The 25173-nt window shown below is 38.4% G+C and overlaps 1 protein-coding gene across 3 annotated transcripts in view; it reads left to right on the top strand.

The window, feature by feature from the left end:
* The window catches only part of Shoc2 (SHOC2 leucine rich repeat scaffold protein), an 84882-nt gene extending 62436 nt beyond the window's left edge, over nt 1–22446 (top strand). For all 3 annotated transcript variants that reach the window (XM_021151661.2, XM_021151659.2, XM_021151660.2), the window contains exons 4-9: nt 7887–8017; nt 15472–15660; nt 16887–17009; nt 18666–18803; nt 19096–19213; nt 20314–22446. In XM_021151661.2, coding sequence (XP_021007320.1) covers nt 7887–8017; nt 15472–15660; nt 16887–17009; nt 18666–18803; nt 19096–19213; nt 20314–20522 — 908 coding nt within the window. In that variant the 3' untranslated portion in view covers nt 20523–22446. The remainder of the gene's footprint in view (nt 1–7886; nt 8018–15471; nt 15661–16886; nt 17010–18665; nt 18804–19095; nt 19214–20313) is intronic.
* Nucleotides 22447–25173: the final 2727 nt, after the last annotated feature.

Raw genomic sequence — 25173 nt, forward strand, 5'->3', positions numbered from 1 at the left:
AAAAAAAAAAATCTTGCCCTAAATTCACCTCTGAAATCACATATCACCTTACATTTCCAATAGCCATTCCCCATCTTAAATAGTCAAGCTGTTTCCCCTGCTTTATTTAATATCAGCTTTTCTTGTGAGACTGTTCATTCTTGTCAGTATTCTCTGCCATTTGGTTCCTAGATCAGCAAAGCCAGGGTCACTACAGCTCCTGTGCCGGGTAAAGAGACAGAGGAACCAGGAAGGGTAGCTGATTGGTTAAGTCAGAGTGTTCAGTGAGCCTTGCTGAATGATTCAGACTACACTGGATTGCTAGAACCCTGTCTACTTCCAGACTTCTCTGGGAACAAAAGGAAAATCCTGAATCCTCTTACAGTGTCATTTTGTCCAGAGGATAAAGCTGCTTTTCTGTAAAATATTCTGGGATTTCTGATAACTATTATAAAATCAAAGGAGAAAGGCTCTAAAATAAGATAAACATTCAACTTTTTATTTCTTTTCAAAATTAGATAGAGTAGGATGCAACAAAACCTCTCATTCAAGGCTGAAGCACAGGCCAATCTACAGAGGTCTTTTTGTTGCAATCTGAAGAATTGCAGAGTGTTTATGGAGTAAAAACAAAGGTTGTGCCTAGTGTAGTGGCATACATCCCTGTAATCCCATCACTCAGGAGACGAGACAGACAAGTGGATCTCTCCGAGTTCGAGGCCAGCCTGCTTTATAGTGGGAGTTCCAGGACAGCCAGGGCTGTCACACAGAGAAACCCTGTCTCAAAAGAAAGCAGACATCAGCAATAACAAGAGAAACAAAGGTTGTAAATGACGTCAGTGCAGTGTCGTCTGTAACAAGTTCGCCTGGGTTTGAAATAGTTGTATTTCTTGTTTTGTTTTGTTTTTTCTATTTTTAACATTCAAAACTTGAAAATTTTTTTCTTTTTCTTCAGTTTGCTTAAAAAATGCACCTTTGGTCTTATTTCATCTTTAGCATCATAGTGTGTTCCTACTACTTTTCTACTTTGTTAAAATTAAGACCATTTGGATTAGTCTTACTGAAATGTTACACAGAGCTAACCTAAAGATGCGTTGTATTTGCTGAAACTGAAAGTATCTAATTTTAATTCATACCCTTGTAATTTCACCATGTTTTAAAAATTTGACAGCATAAGAAAACAAGCTGTCAAAGTGGAGCACAGAATAATTTATAGTCAAAGCTAAGCACTTAAAAGCCAACTGTCGGTGTTCGGCCACGATCAGCCTACGTTTGTACAGAGACATTCAGCTCTGGTGGTTTTCCTCATCTGAATGTCTCAGCATTAAAGCAGACCGTTTTCTTGACTTGAAGGTTGTGGTTCAGTATGTAGTTAGACCCACTCGTGGGAAGATGTTAGCAGGAACCGTTGCTCAGGACTGTGTACCTGGCACCCTTGCCTTCTTCCCTCCTCTCCCATAGAACTGTTTGTACTGCCTACTCTGCTGACAGTAGGAAGGGCGAGCCTAGATGCACACACTTCCTTGACATTCTCTTAAATAAGTGACAAGACATTTGCAAGCTAGGTTTCTCATGAGTCACGTTTTTAAAAATTCACCTTCTTTCTAACCCTACTGTAAAGGAGGAGGTCAGAGATCAGAGCTTAGGTGCAGGAAAGTTGGAGGGAGGCACTGTTGTGTCCTAGTTAATGTTGTGCTTTGATTTCACAACACCATTTTCAGTTTGAAATGTTTGCATTCTAGGAATCTATTCTGATTTTAAGGGTGGGGTTTAGTTAGGTTCTGTTTACTGGCTTTTGAGACGTTGAGTCTTTAGAAATCCACCACCACACTAACATTTGTCAGTAAAGAATGACTCGGTCTCAGTGGGATTGAGAGAGACTTAAAGCATTGTATGTGTTCTATTGTAGAGTGATTAGAGGAGATGTGCCAGTTGATGGAACAGAATTAGGAATCTTTCCTCTATAAGTCCTTTGCTCTTCTGGTAGTCAAGGAGAGAGGGGGTGGGGGAGGGGGAGAGAGAGATGCTATATCTGCTTCTAGTTCTTTTTAAAGGTTGGTTGCTTTTTACAGTCACAGTCAGTATTTGAAGGAAGCTTCCCATCTTTGCTAGCTTTATTGTAACCGTGGCTGTAGGCAAGCAATAAAGTATCATCTTACTTCATGTCTTTCAAAGAGTGAGTAAATTAACATGATCTCTTTGACTTTGTGGAAATAAAATTGATTTAGCTGTGTGATCATCATATTCCTAACAGTTTAAAATAACTGTCCTCTGACAAATCATAAAATATTCTAGTGTGCGTGCACAGATGTATGAATGAAGGTTTGCATTGCTGAATTCCTTTAAACAGTTAGAAATATGACATTAGTTGAATTATGATTAGATAGATACTGGTACTCACACATACAGACTGCTTAGAGTAGTTAAATAGAGTGAAATATATATACAAGACCAAATACATCATCCCTTGATTTTTTTTTTTTTAACATATAAATAAGTGTTGAGAGAAAGCTCTCAGTAGGTACGTACTGAACTAGCACCTATGGTGATCTGGGGAAGAGAATAAGGTTTGTTTGTGTGTTTTGTGATTTTAAAAGTATGGCTAAATAGGAAGAGTGCAGACAGTGAGAGAAATGACCACTTTCTGTGTGGTTTATCCTAGCATGTTTCCTTGTGGATTTTGTAGAGAATGATATTCACATGGATCAGGTAAATCTGACATATGTTTGAAGATCAGGCCCAGAGAAGTCTCACGTTCATAGACCTCTGTTATTCTAAAAAGTGAGAATTAGTCAAAGAAGGGAATTTTATAGGCCTTTTGTAATTTTTTGAAGGAAATAATAACCTACTATATGAAAGAGTTAATAATTTAACACCAAGTGTATTAATACCAGCTTGTATGATGTAGAATCTAGCTGAAGTGGTGGCGAGAAACTCCATGAAGAATGTGTTCAGTCTAGTCCGTGGGCTCAGCCATGGGTCTGTGGGCAGCAGCTGGGAGTGAGCAAAGCATTCACCATGTCAGTGAGGGAGCAGTTGGTGAAGACCTTGGCGACTGGTGACTTTCAACTGGACAGCCTGGAATCACCTGGGAAGAGTCTCTGTGGGAATTGTCTGATCTGGGTGACCTATAGGGAGTGTCTGAATTAAGCTTGCTGGGACATAACCATTTCTTGACAGTCTTAAACTGTGTGAGTAGAGAAGCTGGTCTGAGCACAGGCAAGCAAGTAAGCACACGGGGACTTCATTTCTCTCTGTATCTGAGTATGGGTGTAATGTTTACATTTCTGCTGCCCTGACTGCCCAGGAATAGTGAGCAAAACTCAGCCTTTTCTCTCTTAAGCTGCCATTTGTTAGGGTATTCTATCACAGTGACAGAAATGAACTAAGACAGCCTTGAAGAAAGATTTGTTGATAGGATGCGGCCGGAGTTTGAGTTTCTTTTTTGTGATCTTACTTCACATACCTTATGCTAAACTCCGCACTGATTACCTGTCTATGGGTTATGTTTTGTTATGACTGGGATGTAAAATGTCCCTATATGTATTTGAACACTTGGTCCCCATCTGGTGGTGCTGTTTTGGAAAGTTGTGAAACCTTTAAGAGAAAAGGGTCACCAGGACACATGAGACTTCTTGTTTGTCAGGGTGTAAGCAACCACTTCTGTGCTCCTGTAATCACAGCACCTCTCCTGTATATCTCCCTTGCCTGAAGGTATTCTGATACCTTCAGATTGTGAGCTAAGATCTCTGTCCTCCTCTAAGATGCTTCACTTCGGGTATTTGTTTCAGCCGTGAGAGAAGTGACTAAGTGCTGCTGCTTAGCTATTTTCAGTGGGTGTCATAGCATGGCTGCCTAAAGCTTTAGCCCACGCTCCATAGTGTTTGGCCTTTGAGCTTACATGTAAGCAGCTTACATCTACATTTTGTTTAACGGTTTATACATTTTCTCATTCTTCATTCATTCTGTCTGTGTGTGTGTGTGTGTGTGTGTGTGTACGTACATGCCTGCTCATGTCACACATGGGCACGTGCACAAGAGAGGTCAGAGGACAACTTTGAGGACAATTTCTTCCATTGTGGGGTCTGGAGGATTGTGGGCTCTCAGGCATGGTGTCAAGCTGCTCTGTGCTGAGCTGGCTCACTGATCCCCTCTTCTGTATTTTTACATCTCCTTCTTTGTTCATTTCCTGCTGTTGTACCAGGCAGGGATGTTCCTCTGTAATAATAAATCTCCTACCTGATTTATAAGGTCAGCTTTGATCTTTCCTGCTACGAGTTATCTTTTACTTTCATAAATATTCAAAGCATTTTGGTCAGACTTTATCGTAATAGTCATTTGAGGAAGTAATCATCTTGAAAGACTGGAATGTGATATTTGGCATTTTTTTATAGCAACATCTGGGTCAGCGGGTGAGAGCCAGGAGACTTAAAAATGATCTGAGTAAAGTGAACACATCTGATAGATTAGGGAAAGAAGTGGCAGTTTAGTTTTTCTCAGTTACATGAAAAATAAAAGTAGATTTATATCTACTATTACGGTATTTATACTGAGTAGTAAAAGTTAATTTTCAAAGACAGTTACCATAATAATTTTGTTTTGAGGTGACGAGGGAGACTAGCAAAGAGACAGAAGAGAGGAGTATTTTAAGGATATAGAATTTGAAGGACTGATTTGGACAAGGTAAAACTGGTGTTAGGAAACATTTTCAATTAATGAAGTGTGTGTGTATGTTTTTAATAGTTTTTAGAATTCAGTCTGCCACTTTAGCACTTCTTGGTATATGGTTTATTATAATACAATTTCCGCGGTATTCACCCATGGGTGTTCCTTGCCTGGCTTTGCGCTAGTGTTTTGATAGTAGTATTTAGGAGGATCTGAAAAGGGAAACAGAAAGAGAAATAAGCATTTATAATTGGTGTGACCCCATTGATCCTAGGAAGTATTGGCATAGTATTTGGGACAGTATTACAGACACATCACAAAGCCTGTCAGAGCTGCGCTGTCTTAAGTATAAAGTTGAGTTTTAGGTATCAAGAAACTATTTTTGAGGCTAAAATTGAGACTAAAATTATTAGATGACTTTGCTCTGTTAAATATGCAAATGGGTACTATCTACAGAGTTTCTCATACCCTTGGCCTCACTTTTAGGTCACTACATATCTAGCTGGAAAACAAGACTCAACTAAGTAAAATAGCCATAACAGTTTAATCTAGAATGTTTTATTATGAATGTTTCATTCTTGAAAACAGATTGAAATGTAAGACTAACAAATGGTAAGTCTTACAAATGTGTATACAGATTTAACCTCAACCTTGAGTCTAGTGGTCCTGTGGGGTCACTATGTAAAGAAGCAGTTTCAGTAAACTGCATCTTGAAGTTTTAGAACTGGTTTGTTCTAGGATCAAAGGTTGTAATCAAATAGTCTATGTGAGAAGAGAACATTTTAGTTGTGAGCAGAGAATTGCCACCTGTGTTCACACCTTGACTCACGGAGAGATCACAAAGTAACCTGAGGATATGCCTCAGTTGGTCTTATGGAAAAAAGAAGTGGTAGTTTAGTTTGTCTTTGTACATGGTCATAAGTCTTACCACTTTCACTTGCAGTGAAAGCATGAGGACCTGATTGTGTCTGCAGTGGGTCTAGGTGCAGCAGAGTGTGGTTGTAACCTGGGAAGGTGGAGATGGGATGTGCCCAGAGCCTGCTGGCTGGCCAGTATAGGCAGGTCAGCCGATTCCAGGGTCAGTAAGAAGCTATCTTTAAAAAAAAAAAAAAAAAAAAAAAAAGTGTACACACACACACACACGGTAGGGAGTGATTGAGGAAGATATGAAACATCAACCTCTGGCCTACACAGACAAGCACAAGCGTGCCTGTGAGCTCATTTGCAAGTGCTAGCACACACAACACATGTATACAATAAAATAAAACCCCAAGGTTTGCATAGCTTCTAACTATTTGAATTAATAATTAATAATGCCAGACTGAAGCATTGTCTGTCTCTGAGACACAATTCTTCAGGCTTAACTTGCTAAGCTCATAAGGGTTAGTTTGTAAATGTTTCTGTCTGATTACCCAGTTACACTGACAGGCTTTGGCTAAAAGAGGAACATACCCAGCAGTACTTCTGACCCTTCAGGGTTACAGACTTTACAAGTATGTTTTCACTTTTCTAAATGGTGTTTGTTAGGCTGGGCAGTGGTGGCGCACACCTTTAATCCCAGCACTTGGGGGGCAGAGGCAGGTGGATTTCTGAGTTCGAGGCCAACCTGGTCTACAGAGTGAGTTCCAGGACATCCAGGACTACACAGAGAAACCCTGTCTCGAAAATCCAAAAAAAAAGAAAAAAAAAGTGTGTGTTCATGCTGCACACGTTATAAATAAAATATTTCCTATTGTATTGTGCTGTCTCCAATTTTTCCTATACATGTAGATGTTCCCATTTTAGCCAGGGTGTATACAACTTTAACATTTAAAATTGATTCTTTTATTTTTCACTAATCTGGTGTTTTTAAGTAGCAAAAGTATCTTAGTATCATAGAGCAGTAGTGACAATAGTAAAGATTGTTTCTTCTTCTTATTTCTGATCTCTAAATTGTCTGGGGCTTTGGAAAGTAGTCAGTCCTGTTTTCTTTATTGTTGTGTCTTGCCCCCCCCCCCAGTCCTCTTTAAAGTGGGTCTCACCAGAGTGCTATCAGAAAGATACCAGTGAAACATCTTGAGCTAATTTAGAAATTACTTCAAGGCAAGCTCAGCTTATTTTTTGCTAAGTGGTAGTTTTTATTGTTGCTTTTATATTCTGTTTTGCACCTTTTAGAATCTTATTTAACTGGAACTAAAATTCTTGGACCGATATCCCAACAAGATTGCAGAAAAGAAATGTAAGTGGTGTACCTATAGAGTAGTTGTAGTCTAATGGAAAGGCAGAGATACTTGCCAGGGTTTCTGTGGTATAGTTGATCAGATTTAAGATATAGACTCATAAGACAGTGTGGAGGTAAGAACTACCGTAAGTTTATTTACTGAGAAGCATGTGAAGACTGGTGAGGATTGCGGGCATAGTGACTGCTCTCTAACAGTGTCAAAGCTTGGCAGGTGCTGTTAGCTATGATAATTATTGTAGTAATGCTGCATCTAGAAAGATGGGTCATATGATGAGAGCAAAAGGAAAGAAGTGGAGGTCAGTAGAGTAGAGAAAGTGCAAAGTCTCAAATACATATCTGCAAATACTAACACATGACACAGGCACCCATTTCTATGATTTCTAACATTGGGGGAGACTGTGTAATGTAGAAAGAAGAGCAGCAGTTGCCATTTTAACCTGACTCATCCAGAAATGTCATAGTAGCCGCTGTGGTTTGTAGTTAGAAGCGAATCAACCACGATGAAGGAATATACAGATTTAATTGTTGTGACTGATGCCCTTTTCAGCGTCAGAACAAATTGATATGTGTTATTTAGTAAATATTGGGTGAATATTTTATGATAATAGACACCATGTTCATTCAAGTAGCTTATATGCAGCTTCTTATATTGTCTTGACAATAAAACTACAAAATAGCAGGGGAATGAGATGTTTCACTTTGTATTTGTTCAGTAGTGTCTAATGTGTGTTCAAATTCCATATGCTTAAATATATATCATTGAATGTCATGGTAGCATTTGTGTAAGATGCTCAAAACCATGTGCTGTAAGTTAAAGAGTAACTCATTAAATGATGCCAAAGCTTTCTAATAGTTCATTTAAAAAGTAACTTAAAATTGTTTATTTTTCTAGTAAATCCCTTGATTTAAAGATCTGCTGAAATAGTACTTCAGAATAATTAATGAATATCTAGGCTGTAGCTTATGACAGTGAAAGGCTCATCAGATTTTCTGACCGATAAATTCCTTTTTCTTGTATTTACAGGAAACCTGTCCAGTTTAAATCGCCTTGGCCTGAGATACAATAGATTGTCAGCAATACCCAGATCATTAGCAAAATGCAGTGCACTTGAGGAGTTAAATCTAGAGAACAATAACATTTCTACTCTACCAGAGGTAAGAAGTAGCTTAGAGGAAGCAAGTGTAATTGAAACTAGTTTGCAAGATAATGGAGGGAGATCTAGGCAGTCTTACAGCTGGATCCATAATCTAGTTATTGGGCCTGTTTAATGCATATGCTATCACATACAGCCAATCACCAGTGAGGTAAATTCCAAAACAGAAAGGTTGTGTACCAGAGCACACTGTTGTTTGAATGTGGAGAAGAAGGGGGAACCTGAATGATAGCAGGCTGAGGGCCCTCTTTCCTACCAAAAAGCAGTAGTGATTTATACCTCTAAGGAGAAGCTGGGTGCCTGGATTTGGAACTCAGCTTCCCTGTTCAGCTAGATACAAGACACGTGTGGTAGTGGGAAAGAACCATCAGTAGAGCACTGTTTATTGTCATGATTAGTACTGGCTGTAACTCTTTGTCCCCCCGGATTATTACCTCATTAATGCAGTATTATCAAAGCCGATTTAGTGTATAGCAGCCAACAAATCAGGTATTTTAACACCTTATTTTTAACTTGAATTATGCTGATTCTGTTTGGAAAAACATTAGTCTAGTTGGGAAAAGCCAGTTTTTATTTCACCATCTGTTCTTCCTGCTCTTGCTTGCTTTAGCTCTCAGTAGAAGACAGTTCTTACTTATGTTTGCACTCTGGAGCCATCCTCTCTTTTGTAAAAATGAGTTTGTAGAATAATGCGTTTCAGTGTGACCTGTAGTTTAATTCTTGTCTTTCCTGTATTAAACAGTATGCTACTAGTCTTGCATCATTGGCAATGTGTTTGCTTATTATATTCAAGCATAGTATTATGTATATATATTATTATCAGGGGTCTTGGTTAGTTGACTCTGTTGGTCTTCCTGTGGGGATCCTATCCTCTGCAGTGCCTTCAATCCTTCTCCCAACTCTTCCATAAGAGTCCTTGAGCTCCATACAATGTTTAGCTGTGGGTCTGCATCTGTTTCCGTCAGCTGCTGGGTGGAGCCTCTCATGGACAGTTGTGCTAGGCTCCTGTCTGCAAGCATAACAGAGCATCATTGATGGTGTCAGGGATTGGTGCTTGCTCATGGGGAAAAGGTCTCAAGTTGGTTCTGTCATTGGTTGGCCGTTCCCTCAATCTCTGCTCCATCCATCTTTGTCCCTTCATTTCTTTTAGACCGGACAAAGTTTGTGTCAGAAGTTTGTTTCCCCTTCTAAGTGAGATTTCAGGCATCCTCATTTGGGCTTTCCTTCTTTTTTAACTTCTTTGGGTCTGTGGGATGGATGTATCATGGGTATTTTGTACTTTATGGCTAATATCCACTTATCAGCGAGTGCATACTATGCAGGTCCAGGTTACCTCTCTCTGGATGATTCAGTTCAAGGTGTCAGATCTAATTCTAAGAACCAGATTGTCTGGATTTTTGTCCTATAATAGTGATAATTCAGAATAGTCAAGATGGAAGACCTCGTATTATTTAATGTTACCCACTTTTAAAATTGTAACACACCCAGAATTGATCTCTTAGCACATTAATTAGGTTTTTTTTTCTTCTCAGTGTGACTTTTATTTTTTTACAGATTGGACCTTGTATTGTAACCTTAAAAAAGAAATGTATTTATTCTATTTGTATGAGTAACTGTCACTGTCTTCAGACACCCCAGAAGAGGACACCAGATCCCATTACAGATGGTTGTGAGCCACCGTGTGGTTGCTGAGAATTGAACTTAGCTCTAGAAGAACAGTCAGTGCTCTTTAACTGCTGAGCCATCTTTCTAGCCCATATTGTAGCCTGTTGACCTCATATTTGCTATGTAGCTGAAGCTGGCCCTGCAAATGTAGCTTTCCCTTGCCTTAGCTTCCTGAGTGCTGAGGTGACAGGTGTGCCTATGTGTCCAGGTAGATTCTGGAGGAGATGCCTTTTTTGTCACCATATTAGATAAAGATTGAGTCCCTGTAAAGTTTAAACATTTGAAAAATATGTCATTTTATATTCAGATTTATTGTTAGTGAAGGAAGACTAATAATTCTTGAGCTGCTAGGATATAGACATTTCCATAGGTACTTATTTTTATATGTAATATTGTATAACTGAACTCAGTCAATTTATTAGCATTTATACTATTATATTGCAAATAAAGTAGAGTAAAGTAAATGCTGCACTGTCCCTTTCTTTTTGAATCTGTGATGAGAGCTGATCTTTTATCATGTGTCTTTAAACAGGGACTGCGGCCTCACAAAGCCTTTCCCATGTCTTGGGCATGGGAGTGTGTGCTAAACCCTCTTTTTACTTGGGTTAAGAGGATTATAAAAAGGACAGCTCTCTTCAGTCTGAATATGAGAGGTTGTGTAACTATGTATACCTGTGCCTGTCCTCAACACCGGGGAAGCCTTTGATTAACCTGCCCAACTATGGGAAATCATTAAGTCTTAGAATCATCTATGTGCTTTTGGGAAGTAGCATCTTTTCAGTGTAAATGTGTGACTCTGTTTGTAACTTGGAATCAATAGGGAAAACAATAAGATCCATTAAAGGCCACTCAGGAACTGTGCAAGCTGAGGGAGAGACAGGAATCATGACAGCAGTTTGTAGTAAAGGCCCATTTTATTCTTGAAATCAGAGCTGGTAAAAGTGAGGGCATTGTCTACTTGTAGACATAGACACAGAAAGAAAAAGCTTTAGAAACATTGAGCACAACTGAAACTAAGAGCTGTGCTTACATGGTTTCAATTACTCTTCCATGTAACCCTTCAATTTGAGAGCAGGCATTGTATAAATAGGAAATAAGAATTAAGGAAGGTTTGGGGCCAATTTCAGATGAATTAAATATTATCTGAAAATACGAAGAAAGTAGATTATGTAATTATCTACTTACAGTTAACAAAAGCTGTTACATTTTATGTAAGATTGGAATTGATAGCCCCCAACATTTCCCAGTTGACATAAAAAAATGGAAGCCTGACTAACTTCTTGCCTCCTTCCTAGGATCTCTTTTCCACTTCAGTAAAGAAAGTAAGAAGTTAGAATAACATTTATGGCAAAAACCTAGGAAAACTTTAATAGATTGAAAATGTTTTTCTTGAATTGACTATCATGCAAGGTGTTCTTAATTATCACTTTTGCCAGTTCAGTAACAACTGAAATGTCTAGAGGAGCCTTTTAGCCGTGCATATAAAAAGCAGGTTTGCATTTCTGCTCCATTCCATCATCACTCAGCTCTTCCATGCCTTCCTTGCTGCTCATACAGCACACACCTCAGACACCATCTTCACCTGTCTGATATCCAACTGCTTCAGGTTTGATCCAGCACGCACCTCAGTACAGAGCTGTTTCTAAACTGTAGTCCAACAGTTTTGTCTTTGAGTATCTCATCTTGGCTTCTCCATCTCTGCTTCCAGGTATTCCGTTGCTCTTCTTTGAGTTTAGGGATTTACATTTTAAGCACTTAGTACACACTAGCAACTCTCTTGTTTTATCTCTTCTAGTCTTCACTTGAGCTTATATGACAATATTATTTTCACAGTGAACAAGCCATGGTTCAGAAAAATAACTGGTTAAAATCACAAGGTATAGAGAGCTTGCATTCAACGCGATGTTAGCTGGCAGCAGAGCTTCTGATGTTAGGGAGCGTACAAATCTCCAGGAAGTCTCATAATGAATATTTAATCCTATCAAGAGGATGCTGATTTGACATCTCTTGACCCAGACTTTCAACAGCAAGAACATCCTCTGTGTACTTCATCACTGGGTGATAACACAATTATATAGTATTTCCAATTCTTTTTCTTTTTCTTTTCTATTTTTTTCCAGAGCTGAGGACTGAACCCAGGACCTTGCACTTGCTAGGCAAGCGCTCTACCACTGAGCTAAATGCCCAACCCCTCTAATTATTTTTTTAATCAGTACGATTTATGTGTTTATTTTTAAATAGGGTTTAGTATTAACTATAGAGATTCTTTTGTGTCTGCACTCTTGGCACTCCCTGACACAATAGGAAGCTAAAGTAGGGACTGATGGGTGTGTACCTAGTAAATTTTTATTTGATTCTTGTCTGCTGTAAATTTTACCATGTAGAAAAGCACCAATATCAGAAAGTATATTCATCTACTAAGTTTAATATTCCTCGAGGAGCCATTTGATTATTGAGCATCTCCCAGAGCAGGTATTAAGTTAATCTTATACTAACTTAGAGCTAGGTGTGTTAGACTTTTGATCATACAGTGGGCTCAGCCTCTGTCTTTCTCACACTAAAGTGTGTATTGAGTCTATAGAGCTCTCACATTGGCTCCCACAAGCACATTACAACCACAAATAGTCTTCTTCACTCCGGAGTGTTGCAAGAAAACTAGGACCAAATGATAAAAATTACAGATTTTCCTGTTTCTTATGAAATCTGGAAATCTGACATAATGAGCCCACAGTTTCTTTCAGGTGAGGCACCATTTGTTTTTTACATGACAGAATTAAAATATAGTAAGATAAAGCAAGTAAACAAAGAAACACACTAAGAAGTCTCATAAAGAGCAGTAAGCTGAAAGCTATAATACATACGCAGTGGACCTGGTGCAAACCCATGTCAGCCTAGCATAAACCAATAGTGTTTGGTTTTATCTTAAGTTTTGGGGCTATTGACTACCTAGTTCTTGGTCACTGAGGCAGTGTCAGGTGTGAGTTTTGTCTCAGGCAGTGGCCCTTAAGTCAAATCAGACATTGGTTGGCTGCTCCCACAAGCTCTGTGCCACCATTGCCCTAGCATATCTTGCAGACAGGATAGGTTATAGGTCAAAGGTTTTGTGGCTGTTTTGGTGTTTACCTTTCTCTCTCAGTAGCCTCCAGATAGCTTCCTACACCACAGACACAAGAATATAGGGTGACGGCTCCGTGTGGCACCATGTTCAGTAGTTGTGTGGGTGCTGTCTTTGGCAATGTGGCCCTGCTATCAGTTTGAGGGGAACAGCCCATTGTTGTAGCACCAGTCTGGGTCATTTTGAGGGTTCCATGGGATCCCTTTTGTCAACAACTCAGTTGAATACAACCTAGTTCCTAATGCTGGAAGCCTCATTTGGTGACAGTGAGGCCACTTGAGACCTTGTCAGGATCACCTTCATATCCTAGGAAGAGGAAGGGTTAGCAGGACGTTCTCACTGCACTAGGTTTCCATGTCAACCCTCCAATGCCCCTCAGTTCCACCTTTCTTTCCTTATTCCCTCCCTCAGCCATAGCTCCCTTCCTCTCCCCTCCAGTTCTCATCCCAGGCTGCCTCCAGTTCTCCCATTAAATCTATTCTTCCCCCCCCATCAGGGGGATTCATGTGTACCCAGACTTTCCTCTGCACCTAACCTTTCTGGCTCTATGGGTTGTAGGTTTGTTACCATTTATTTGATAGCTGACACTCCAGTATCTGTGAACACACACTGTAGTAATCTTCCTGGACCTGGGTCACCTCACTTAAAATACTTTTCCTAGTTCCATCCCTTTTGCCTGCAGATTTTATGATGTCCTTTTTTTAAAAACAAAACAAAACAAAACAAAAACAACAATTGAGTAACACTCATTGTGTAAATGTACCACTTTTTTTTAAATCCATTCTTCTGTTGAGAAACCTTTATCTAGGTTGTTTCAGTTTCTAGTTGTCACAAATAAAAATGCTATGAAAGTGGTTGGACAAGTGTCTCTGTAGTTGATGGAGCATCCTGTGTGTGTGTACACACACATACACACACTCAAGAGTGATATAGCTGGATCTTGAGATAGATCAGTTCCTGCCTTTGAGAGGGAAGACTTTTGATTTCCATGGTGGTTGTATAAGTTTTCGTTCCCATCAACAATGGGTAGGTGTTCCCCTTAATTCCTCATCATCACCAACATGAGCTGTCAGTTGTGTTGTTGATTTTAGCCATTCTGACTGGTGTAAGAATCTCCACATTAGGTTTTTGATTTGTATTTTGCTGATGGCTAAGGATGTTGAACATTTCAAGTGTTTCATAGCCACTTGCATTTCCTCTGAGAATTCTTTGTTCAGATTTGTATCCCATTTTTAATGGGGTTATTTGGCTTTTTGATACGTAGTTTTGTGAGTTCTTTATACATTTTGGGTATTAGTCCTCTATCAGATGTGGAGTTGGTAAAAATCTTTTCCCAATATGTAGGTTGTTGCTTTGTCCAATTGATGGTGTCCTTTGTCTTACAGAAGCTTTTCAGTTTCTTGAGGTCCCATTTATCAATGTTGATCTTAGAGCCTGAGCTGTTGTCTTCAGGAAGTCTTCTCCTGTGCCAGTGAGTTCTCCACTTACTCTTCTGTCTGGTTCAGTATATCTGGTTTTATGTTGAGGTCTTTGATCCACTGGGCCTTAAGTTTTGTGCAGAGTGATAAATATGAATCTATTTCCATTCTTCTACATGTAGACATCCAGTTTTGACTAGCACCATTTGTTGAAGATGCTGTCTTTTTTTTTTTTCTTTCCAGTGTGTGTTTTTGCCTTCTTTACCAAAAATCAGGTGTCCATAGGTGTGTGGATTCATATCTGGGTCTTCAGTTCTATGCCACTGATTAATGTATCTATTTGTATTCCAACCTTGTGTGATTTCTGTTACTATAGCTCTGTGGTTCAACCTGAAATTAGGACTGGTGAGACCTCCGACTGGTCTTTTGTTGTACAAGATAGTTTTAGCTATTCAGGGTTTTTTGTTTTTCCACATGAACTTGGAAATTGTCCCTTCAAGGACTGTAAAGAATTGTGTTGGAATTTTGATGGGAATTGCATTGAATCTGTAGGTTGCTTTTGGTAGGATGGTCATTTTACTATGTTGATTTCTACTGATTCATGAGCATGGAAGACCTTTCCATCTTCTGATATCTTCAGTTTCTTTCTTCAGAGAATTGAGGTTTTTTTCATACAAGTCTTTGTGTGCTTGGTTAGAGTTACCCTAAGATATTTTATATTATTGAGGGCTATTGTGAAAGGTGTTGTTTCTCTTATTTCTTTCTCAGTCCACTTGTCATTTGTATACAGGAGGGCTACTAATTTTTGTGAGTTCATCTTGTATTTACCCATGTTGCTAAAAATGTTTATCAGCTGTAGAAGTTGCCTAGTGGAATTTTTAGATTCCAGCATGTATACTATTGTATCATCTACAAATGAAGATAACTTGACTTCTTTGTTTCCAATTTGAATCTCCTTGATCTCTTCAGATATCTTATTGCTCTAGCTAAAACTTTTAAGTCCTATATTGAATAGGTAGCTGAGAGTGGACAACCTTGTCTTGTTCCTTATTTTAGTGCAATTGCTTTGAGTTTTTCTCTATTTAATTTGGTATCGGCTATTGTTTGCTATAAACTCTAAATGGTGTTTAACGATTGTCTCTGAAGATAGTCACAGAACACCCTGACCAGGCTATCATTACTCCCTAGAAGGCCACTGCTTTGTTTAAAGTGAGTATTGGTTCACTTCTGAATCTTATACTTATTTTGTTTTTACAGAGTCTTTTATCCAGTCTTGTAAAATTGAATAGCTTGACCTTAGCTAGAAATTGCTTCCAGTTATATCCAGTGGGAGGTCCATCTCAGTTTTCCACCATTTATTCCCTCAACATGGAACACAATCGAATCAACAAAATCCCATTTGGCATTTTTTCCAGAGCTAAAGTGTTAAGTAAGCTGAATATGAAGGTAAGCATCTGGTGTGTGTGTGTGGTGTGGTGTGGTGTGGTGTGGTGTGGTGTGGTGTGTGTGTGTGTGTACATGCTGTGATTCTCATTTATGTTATTCTATTCTACATAGGAAAAGGAGGTAATACCTTGCTGATGAAATCTAAAAGATGCTAGAGCATCCTTAAGATCTCAGTAGATAACTGATGTCTTCAAACTGAGCATACCCTTAGCAGTTTGTCCTCAAAGAACAATTATGGATGTATGTAGAAATGCAACTGTAAGGATATATATTGTATAACCATAATCCCTCATAAATGCCAACTTACGCCAGAAGTTTAATTTTTTAAAGTAATATATCTAATGGAATAATATGAAACCACCAAAATTGATGCCTTAGACTAAGACAGTGTTAAATATCTTTTGCAGTATTCTCAGTTTGTTAAGTAAAAGATAAAGTATGCAAAAATACCTCCCTACACATGTTTAAGCTACCTTAAATATGCTGGCTATTATGTTAAATTCTAAGGTGTAATGTAATTACAGTGAGCTGAGCTTTTAAGATTGCATTGCTCTCTGGCTGTCGGATGCCTGATGAGTTACTCTCAGGTTCTTTGCCTGTCCATATGCACTACTGTGAGCAGCGTTCACATTATTAATGAAATTTACTGTGAAGGGAGAAAAATAAATGGAAAATTATTAGTCTTGTGATTTAATTTGTAGTGAACTAAATTATAGAAGCTAAGGGAAATGAAACATATCTAATCTTGACTGCATCAGGGTAGGAATCCAGAAAACCTAGGTTTCTTCAGATCCAGGTGGAGTGTTCTGTCATAGCGTACTGCACCCTTTTGTCTTCAAACCTTTACCATAATTGTGACCCTTAGCAGTCTAATCTGTGATTTCTTTGTTTCTATACTTTGTCATGATAACTCATTGGATGGATGCATATAAGTAAAAGGATTAAAATCAAGAAAATCTTTAAACCCACATAAAATTTCTTAGTCTGTTCATGTGATAACAGGTGCCTAAAAATAAAACCCTAATGAATTAAAACCTAGGAAGTTCAGGAGGTTTTTGTTGTTCAGGAGGTTTGTTTTGGTACATTTTGTTCCTGTTTTCTTCTTTTATTTAGATAATAAAAAATGAGACTAAGATGTTCTGTTTAAGTATTTTGTTTGCGAAGGGAAACATAAATGGTGTGTTTGTGTCTATCGGTCTACCTGGGATGCTTCTTATGTTTGCCAGGACAATCAGTTAACATCACTTCCGTTGGATTTTGGAACGTGGACCAGTATGGTAGAGTTGAACTTAGCGACTAATCAGCTCACAAAGATCCCAGAGGACGTGTCTGGCCTCGCTTCTCTCGAGGTGAGTGCAGAGGCTGAGTGCTTTAAATCCTGAGATAGGCCAGAGGAAAAACAACCCTACCATTTGGGCCAAATTTGAAGCAAGCTTTATTAAATATTAAATACTGACTAAGAGATGGGTTTTGGTCAGGACCATTCCCTGGAATTTCCCAGCGGAGTGTCCCTGAAACACAGCACACTGTAGAGGTTTTCATGGAGGAAAACTCATAAGCCACTGCTCTTTCCCATGAAAAGAACTACAGCTCCCAGCATTCCAGGAAGTCAGTTACCTGGTCTGAGGTGCGTGGGGCTTACAGGATCATTTTGGGTATCATGTCTTAGGATGCCTCAGAACCCCGCAAGCTACCTTATAAGCTTTGTGTTAATGTCAGCAGTTTCTATTGGGTAAAGATCATAGTGAGCAAAGGTCACAACTAGACTGCATTAGAGGCACAGCCCTATTTAGGATAGTGAAGTGTTTGACTGCGCTGAACCATCTCCACCTCACAAGCTTCGAGATTTAAATGCTGTATCTCTGAAGAGAAAGGTATCTAAAATTCAGCACCTTTAAAACAGTTTCCCTTAATTCCTTTTAGGAAACATGACATTGTCAATAATTATGGATCCTTCAGATTGACATTCAGGGCTTTTTATTGCATGGCTTTGACCTAATTCTATCCCTCCCCTGTGTGTTGGTAATGTGCTGTCCATATTTCTAGCTCTGCGTATAATCCTAGAGTCTTGCCTGGAACATTCCATTTTTTTTTTCTTTTAAAAAAGCCCTTTTTTCTATAATTAAAGATCCATCTTTATTCAAGAATGACTGCCACTGAATTGATTAGTGAAGTTTTTATCTTTAATGAATAGCTTACTAAGATAGTAAATATGGTATTTTAAATTTTTTAAGAACTTTTAATAATTATATTTTACTATATCATAATGTGGTAGTTCTAACCTTCCTAATACTGTGACTCTTTAATTTCTCATGGTGACCTCCAACCATAAAATTATTTTCATTGGTACTTCATAACTATAATTTTGCTACTGTTATGAGTTGTAATATTAAAAATATCTGAGATGTAGGGTATCTGATATGCGACCCTGTGAAAGGTTGTTTGGCCAGATCATGCCATCTTCCAATTTACCACTCTTCCTCCGTCTCGGTTCCCAGTGCTGCCTCCCCACTTCGATGCTGAACGGTGCCTTCTCTGAGACAAAGGACTTTAGCTTCCTCAGCTCTCTCTTTTCAGCCCTTTAGGAGTTTTAGGAGCATTGAAATGAGATGTCTAAAGATCTAGACAGTTGTAAGTCAGTTGCTTGCCTTCCTTAAGTGAATATTTTAAGGAATTTTGAATAATCAGGTTCTCATTAATAATCAGGCCTTATTAATTTATAATTACTTATAATTTTTTCCTGTCAAAATATTTTAATCTTAAGGCACATAGTTTTCCTTTTTAACATTTAGTTAAAAGTAAATTATTTCTTGGTTTCATTAGTTTTTAAGTAACTGAATTAAAAATTTTTTGTAGTAACTGTTAGTTTTAAAATGTTATATAAGTTATAACATATTTAATACTCATTTTTGGAAATTATCATTGCTTAATAAACTTGAATCCACATAATATCATATATTATGATTTTTTTGAGTCACAAAGTGTTGTTAATCATTTCTACTTAGGTTCTGATATTATCCAACAACCTTCTAAAGAAACTTCCCCACGGCCTTGGAAACCTTAGAAAGTTACGAGAGTTGGACCTGGAGGAGAACAAGCTGGAGTCCTTGCCCAATGAGATCGCGTATCTCAAGGATCTGCAGGTCAGGCTCTCCAGTCCAGGGGCTTCAGATCGTGTGACGAAAGTTCGTAGAGACCATTCCAAGTGCAGTTTGTCTTTAGATTTTAATAGAATTCGTGAAATAAGGAGGTGTGTCTTACTGTCCTTACATGAACATGAACTAGACTGTCTGCGTTTGTCCTCCTGACAAATAACAAGCAAGTCTTACTCAGCTCAGCTGACTCGATTTACTGCACTCATTAGATCCATCAGTTTAAGGACACAGCAGTTGAAGAAAATGCATGTGTAACTTCTTTGTTTTGTTAATCTTTTAGAAATTAGTCTTGACAAACAACCAGTTGAGCACGCTTCCCAGAGGCATCGGCCACCTTACCAACCTCACGCACCTTGGTCTCGGAGAGAACCTGCTGACTCACCTCCCTGAGGAAATTGGTAGGAGCCTGTGGGTGCCGCACACTGCTGGCTGAGCCCGTGCTGTCAAACAGATGGGTTTGAAAATACACTGCTTTGCAGTGCAGTTAAAGCAAGCTCAGGGCTTTTAATGGAGAGCAGTAGTTTTACTCATGAGTTGTTAAAATTAATGCTGTATTTGAGAATGGTTTAGAATGTTGTCCATAGGCTTAATAAATCTCAATTTATAAACAAATGTTTATTTTTTTCAAAATTATTTACTGTTCTTCCAAACTGAACAGTGCCGTGGGCCTGAATTAAGTTGGCAGTGTGTGTGTTGAGAGGACACTTGTGGTTCCTTTGTCCTCTCGCTCAGGTCTTGTTTATAGTGGCAGTGCTGGCACTTGAGGCATCGGCCACTCTGCATGGCTTCCAAAGGAACATTTCTTGGCGGGCTTTTGGGTTAGCAGTACTTGACTACTACCAATGCCTAAGTTTACTTTTAGAATTTTTCCAAATGTATTTATATCTATTATTTATATAATTAATAGAGCTACTTTGAATTTTGGCAGTGCACGTTAATTGAATAGTTTCTAAATTAGTAATTCTATGATTATGGTCTGCTTTCTGTAATGCCCGGTTCTGTAAAGAAGTAAAGAAATGTTTTTGAATGAAGTAAAGAATGTTTTTGAAAGTGTAGACAATTTAAAAATTGGGTCTTAGCCATCTTTGTTGCTTTGGATTGCGACTTTCAGCTCTAATGTCCCATTTGTAAGTGAGGACAGTAACTTACTTTGTATAGGCTTTCCTGAGATTAAACAGTCTACATGGAGACCCAGCTGTCCCACTAGCTATTGGCTTACTGCCTTCCTAGTGTCGTTGGCAAGGAGACTGTGTTTTGACTTTTAAAATAAAGGTTCAAAAATCTGTATGTGAACTCCTGACTGTCCCAGCGGAACCTCTGAGAATGGAGTGTTTCCAAAAAAAGCTTAAGCTTCAAAACCATTGTGATTTCACTGGTATAGAAAGTGACCTTATACAATTTTCCAAACGTTTTTCTAGTTGATTTCAATGTGCTGCAGCTTAAAATCCACACTTGTCAGAGTTAAAGAGTAGTAATTATTTTTTCCCTTCCTAAACAGGTACACTGGAAAACCTAGAAGAACTGTATCTGAACGACAACCCCAACCTTCACAGCCTCCCCTTTGAGCTTGCTCTCTGCAGCAAGCTGTCAATCATGAGTATTGAGAACTGTCCACTCAGTCACCTCCCACCTCAAATTGTTGCTGGAGGGCCTTCGTTCATCATTCAGTTCTTAAAGATGCAGGGTCCGTATCGTGCCATGGTCTGATAGAAACTGCTGGTCCCACACACTGTTCAAAAATAGACTGCCATTAATCTTTCATATCTGTATCTGTATCTGTGTGGATATTGATCTATGGCAGATTTATAAAGACTGCATTATGTGTTTCTGCTAATAGAGGAATCATAGCCATTTAGATTTTTTTAATTCTGTAAAGAAAAAAAAAAGCTTATATAAGTTTTCTTTGCTAAGTTTGATTTTTCTGTTGTGTAATCTGATATGCCAGTTTGTTTAAAAATCTTCCAACAAATTATGAAATCATTAAATTTAAGGGACAAAATAGTATAGTTAAATATATGTTTCTCTTAGGAAAATGTGGGCCAAAAATTTTGTTGCATCTTTTCATATATACATTTCCCCTTAAAATTGTCATATCTTTATAACAGCATAGACCCTGAAGGTAGAATTTTTCTTTAACTTATTTTGAAATTTGAAATTTAAATTTTATATATTGTTTACAATCGGAGTGAATCACTGGATTAATTTGATTTGCTCTGTTTTAATCACAGAGTTTATATTCTGTTAAAGAATTTTCATCAGTTTAAATATTAAAAGATACTTTGTTGAAACAGCTGGCAAACAGAAAATATACATTTAGAAATCAGAATTTCCATTAGTTTTATTTTTCCAGTGAACTGTAAAGCAAATATCTGAAGTGAATCTTTGGGGCGGGGGTACTGGAACGTTTCCTAGAATAAGTATGTTTCACTGTGTGGGAGCAGAAATCTGTGGTGAAAGGTTTTCCTTTTCTTTTTTCTTCTCTTCTCTTCTCTTCTCTTCTCTTCTCTTCTCTTCTCTTCTCTTCTCTTCTCTTCTCTTCTCTTCTCTTCTCTTCTTTTCATTCCCATTCCTGAAAGTTGCAGATCCACAAAAATTTAACAGAAATTTGGCAAGGAAATAAATAACACATAAACACACATTCTATATATGTATATACAATGCCATATAGATATGTATTTATTATGTCATAAACTACAATAGGTAACGTTAAAGACCTCTCCCTTCACTTGTACATTGAGATGAGTGTCTCTCGAAAGACTGCAGTACATGTGCGTTTCAAGTTCAGGTAACAGTGTACTATGGTTTTATATCTAGGCTCGCCTTGTCCATCTGTCTGTTCGGGGGTATCTGTGTCTAAGCACAATATCTTCACACTGTGCTGTATTGCTGCTGAACTAAATGCACTTTCCCCATCCGCGGGGCCCTGGCTTCAAACAACTCAGTTCAGTCCTGTTACCTTCAGTCTCGTCGCTCCTTGGGTAGTGGTGGTAGTACAGCTACGGAGAATGGCACATTGCATTGACACCATTGGGAGTTCCGTGGCAGTTATGTAGGACGTGCATGGACTCTTTGATAATGTTTTCTTTTGCTTTTCTGCCTTTATGAATATCCACTGTAAATGTGTACCCCTTATGTAGCATTCTTATTTTTGGTAGTGTTTGTCTTAAGTCAATTTAATTATTGAGAACTCCCCCACCCCCAGAACAGGCGCATCCTCGATACAATCCTGAAACACACCTTCCATACAATGAATGACTATTATACATAAGGAAATATTGCTGCTTGTTCTTTTGTGCACCCCCCACCCCCATTTTTAAGTATTTTGTCCTAAACTGTTTTTAAAAATTAAAACTGTAATATCAAGATAAACATTTGGATTTTTGCTTTTCCTGGCACTCAAACTCAAGACTGGGTTTGAGGTCAAATCTGTGTTCATAATTGTTCAAATTTGTAAGGAACAACTAAGAAATGGAAGGCAGGTAAAGATATAAAACCCTAGAATACCTAAATGTGCTGTAAAACTATTGTAGATGTTCACTGGATTTTACAAAGTAATAGCCTTTCTCCTTTTCCATCTACTGTGGCTTTTCAGTTAAGATTTTGTTTATAAAAGGAATTTATTACAGTTCTACCTAGAGCTTGTGTGTGTGGTGTTTTAAAAACAATCTCGTACTCTTGTTTTGATATTAAGATCATAGAACTTAAACTTGCGACGTAGCGGTCTAGTGTCTTTTCTTGTAAAAACATGGTTTCTCAAAATGAAAATATATGAAAAGTGTTTAAGTTTGGTTTCCTTACATTTATTTAGGTTATTCTACAACAGGGGTAGGAAATGTTCATGATCTTACACATAAAACTAACACACAAATACATATTGTGTTATCAGCCTTCTCCTAAAGTCCATAGAGATATGGTATTGTCAACCTTTTCAGGATGTAAACTCTAGATCTTTTTGATTCATGCTGTCTTGGAAGATTTTCTAAGTTTCGTTACCATTTCTACTAAAAACCAAAATGGACTCCAGTTAGGAGGAAGATTCCTTGTGAAGTCAGGGTACTTAGTACCTGAATAAGGGTGATGACCGACTACGACCGAGTGAGTTTCCTCATGAGATGCCAGTGATACTAATCGCCATATTTAAAAGTTGCCTTTAAAAAAAAATAAATAAATAATGTTGAGACTCTCCATAAGATTTGATTAGTAAAGTAAGAATTATAGATTGTTATCTTAAACATGTAAGTTTTGGGTTGTTAATCAGTAAAATGGAAACATCAAAGGTTTTCTTCTGTAGGAGTTTAATTAAAATCTTACACAGAAAGGAGGGATGCCAATTCAGAGATGAAAAAAGTAGAGATAGAAACTCTTGGAGAGACAGGCAACATAAACGTTAATTCATACTTATGCAAACGATGGGGAATGCAGTTGGAATGGATTCTGAAAGCTTGAACTACAAGTTTCTAGTTAACATTTTGTAGTCTGCACCATTTAAAGTGAACAGATTCTGGGCTGGATTATAGCTAAATGTGAGATGTAGCCTAGCATTCACAAGGTCTTCATTCAACCCCAGTACTTCCACCCGAATAATACAAACAAAAATAACTACATCATCATCTTCATCATCATCATCGGAGGAGGAGGAGGAGGAGAGGAGGACATCGACAAGGAAGAAGAAATGGTTTGGAGATGGTTTAATGGTTAAGAGCACTGACTGCTCTTGCAGAGGTCCTAAGAGGTCTTGAGTTCAATTCCCAGCAACCATCTGTAATGGGATCTGGTGTGTCTGAAGACAGCTACAGCAACTCATACACATAAAATAAATCTTAAATAAAAATAAGGCAGAGAGAGGGAGAGGAGAAATGGATACTCGACTCGACATGGTTCGAACTCAAGGCTGGTGCAGGATGATTTCAAGGTCAAGAATAGTCTGGGTGATGTATTGGGATCTTGATGCCCCCCAAATCTTTAAAAGTAAAGTTGCCACTCAAGAAGTAAACATGTTCCATTCCGCTGTAGCTGCAGTGGCCTGGTGTCTGCTGGTTTGGCTGAACCTTGGGGAAGTGTCAACTCTGTGGCCTTTTAGTGAAATATTGGGAGGTGAAATATTAGCCTTTTTGTTGTTTTCTTAAACCAAGCATCCTTAAAATAGTTGTGACACCCTGGAGTTTTCAGTGGATGAGGCCTTGCCCGCATGGCCTCTGTCCTATTGCTCAGTGCCTGGCTTCTCTGTAACCATGCTGAATCTCTCAAGTTCACAGTGGATGCATCAACAACTGCTTTCCTCCCCAAACTCCATGGTTCAAATCCTCTGATGGTTTTCCTTTCACCTGTCATTGTAAACCTGGGTAAAGGCTGCAAGCAGGAATCGTGTTAGCCTAGATGTTAAACTGTGTTGAGATTTCCCATTAGTCCAGTACTTTTAAATCCAACTACACTTGGAATTTCAGCATATAAAGCATAGCCAAATTGTCCATGAAGATGTAACATGAATGGCCTCCAGCACCCATCCCCATCTTTTTCCCCCATGTGCTGTTAAGCTGTCTGCTCATGTGAATTCTCACCAGAACTGCCACTTGATAACTGACACTAAGGCTGTAGCTGTTGTCACTGTCCTCTTCCATGTTCCTTCCCAAACCAAAGTTCCAGATGCCTAGCTGGTATCAATTTTGTGTATTTTCTTGTTACTACAACAAATTATTTGATGGAAATGAGAGGAAAAGTTTCTTCTGGTTCTGTTTCAGAGAGATTGACGTCATGTGGTATGGAAGGCAGGACAAACACGCTCTGAGTGTGGTCATAGTGGGCCTGGAAGGAGAGAAAGCCAGAACTAGAGGTGGATGGCCTACTTCTGTAAGCTCATTAGCCCTCAAAATAAGGTCACCAGCTGGAGGGCCTGTGGAGTGCTTTTGGATACCGTGTAGTGACTGACTGCTAGCCTTTAAAACTGGCATTGCAAGATACTGCATATGAATAGGCTGCCTTCAAGTTTAATGTAGTGAGTTTCTTTGTACCTAATTATCTAAAGGAATTTAATGGCTCTCTCTCTCACTGCTACTTGTTCATGAGGGTTTTTTGGTTGGTTGGTTTTTGATAATTTGTAGTATTTCATTCTCACAAGCTTTTTGAGTATGACTTATTAGTTTTCTGAAACATTTAAAATCTTACCCTGTTTAGGCTTTTTAAATATTCATTTTTAAAGACTCGGTTGTGTGTTGAGTCATAAATTATTATTTTTTCCTGTTTTTTAAGTGAATCTGACTGTGTTACTTTCAAGATGAGGGAGTTTCTAGGGAAGGGAATGGGCTACACACCTACATTACACGCTGCTGAGATGAAGGGGCAGCATCTGGCCCTGTAAGCA

Source organism: Mus caroli, chromosome 19 (assembly GCF_900094665.2).
Source record: "Mus caroli chromosome 19, CAROLI_EIJ_v1.1, whole genome shotgun sequence".
Classification (NCBI taxonomy): domain Eukaryota; kingdom Metazoa; phylum Chordata; class Mammalia; order Rodentia; family Muridae; genus Mus; species Mus caroli.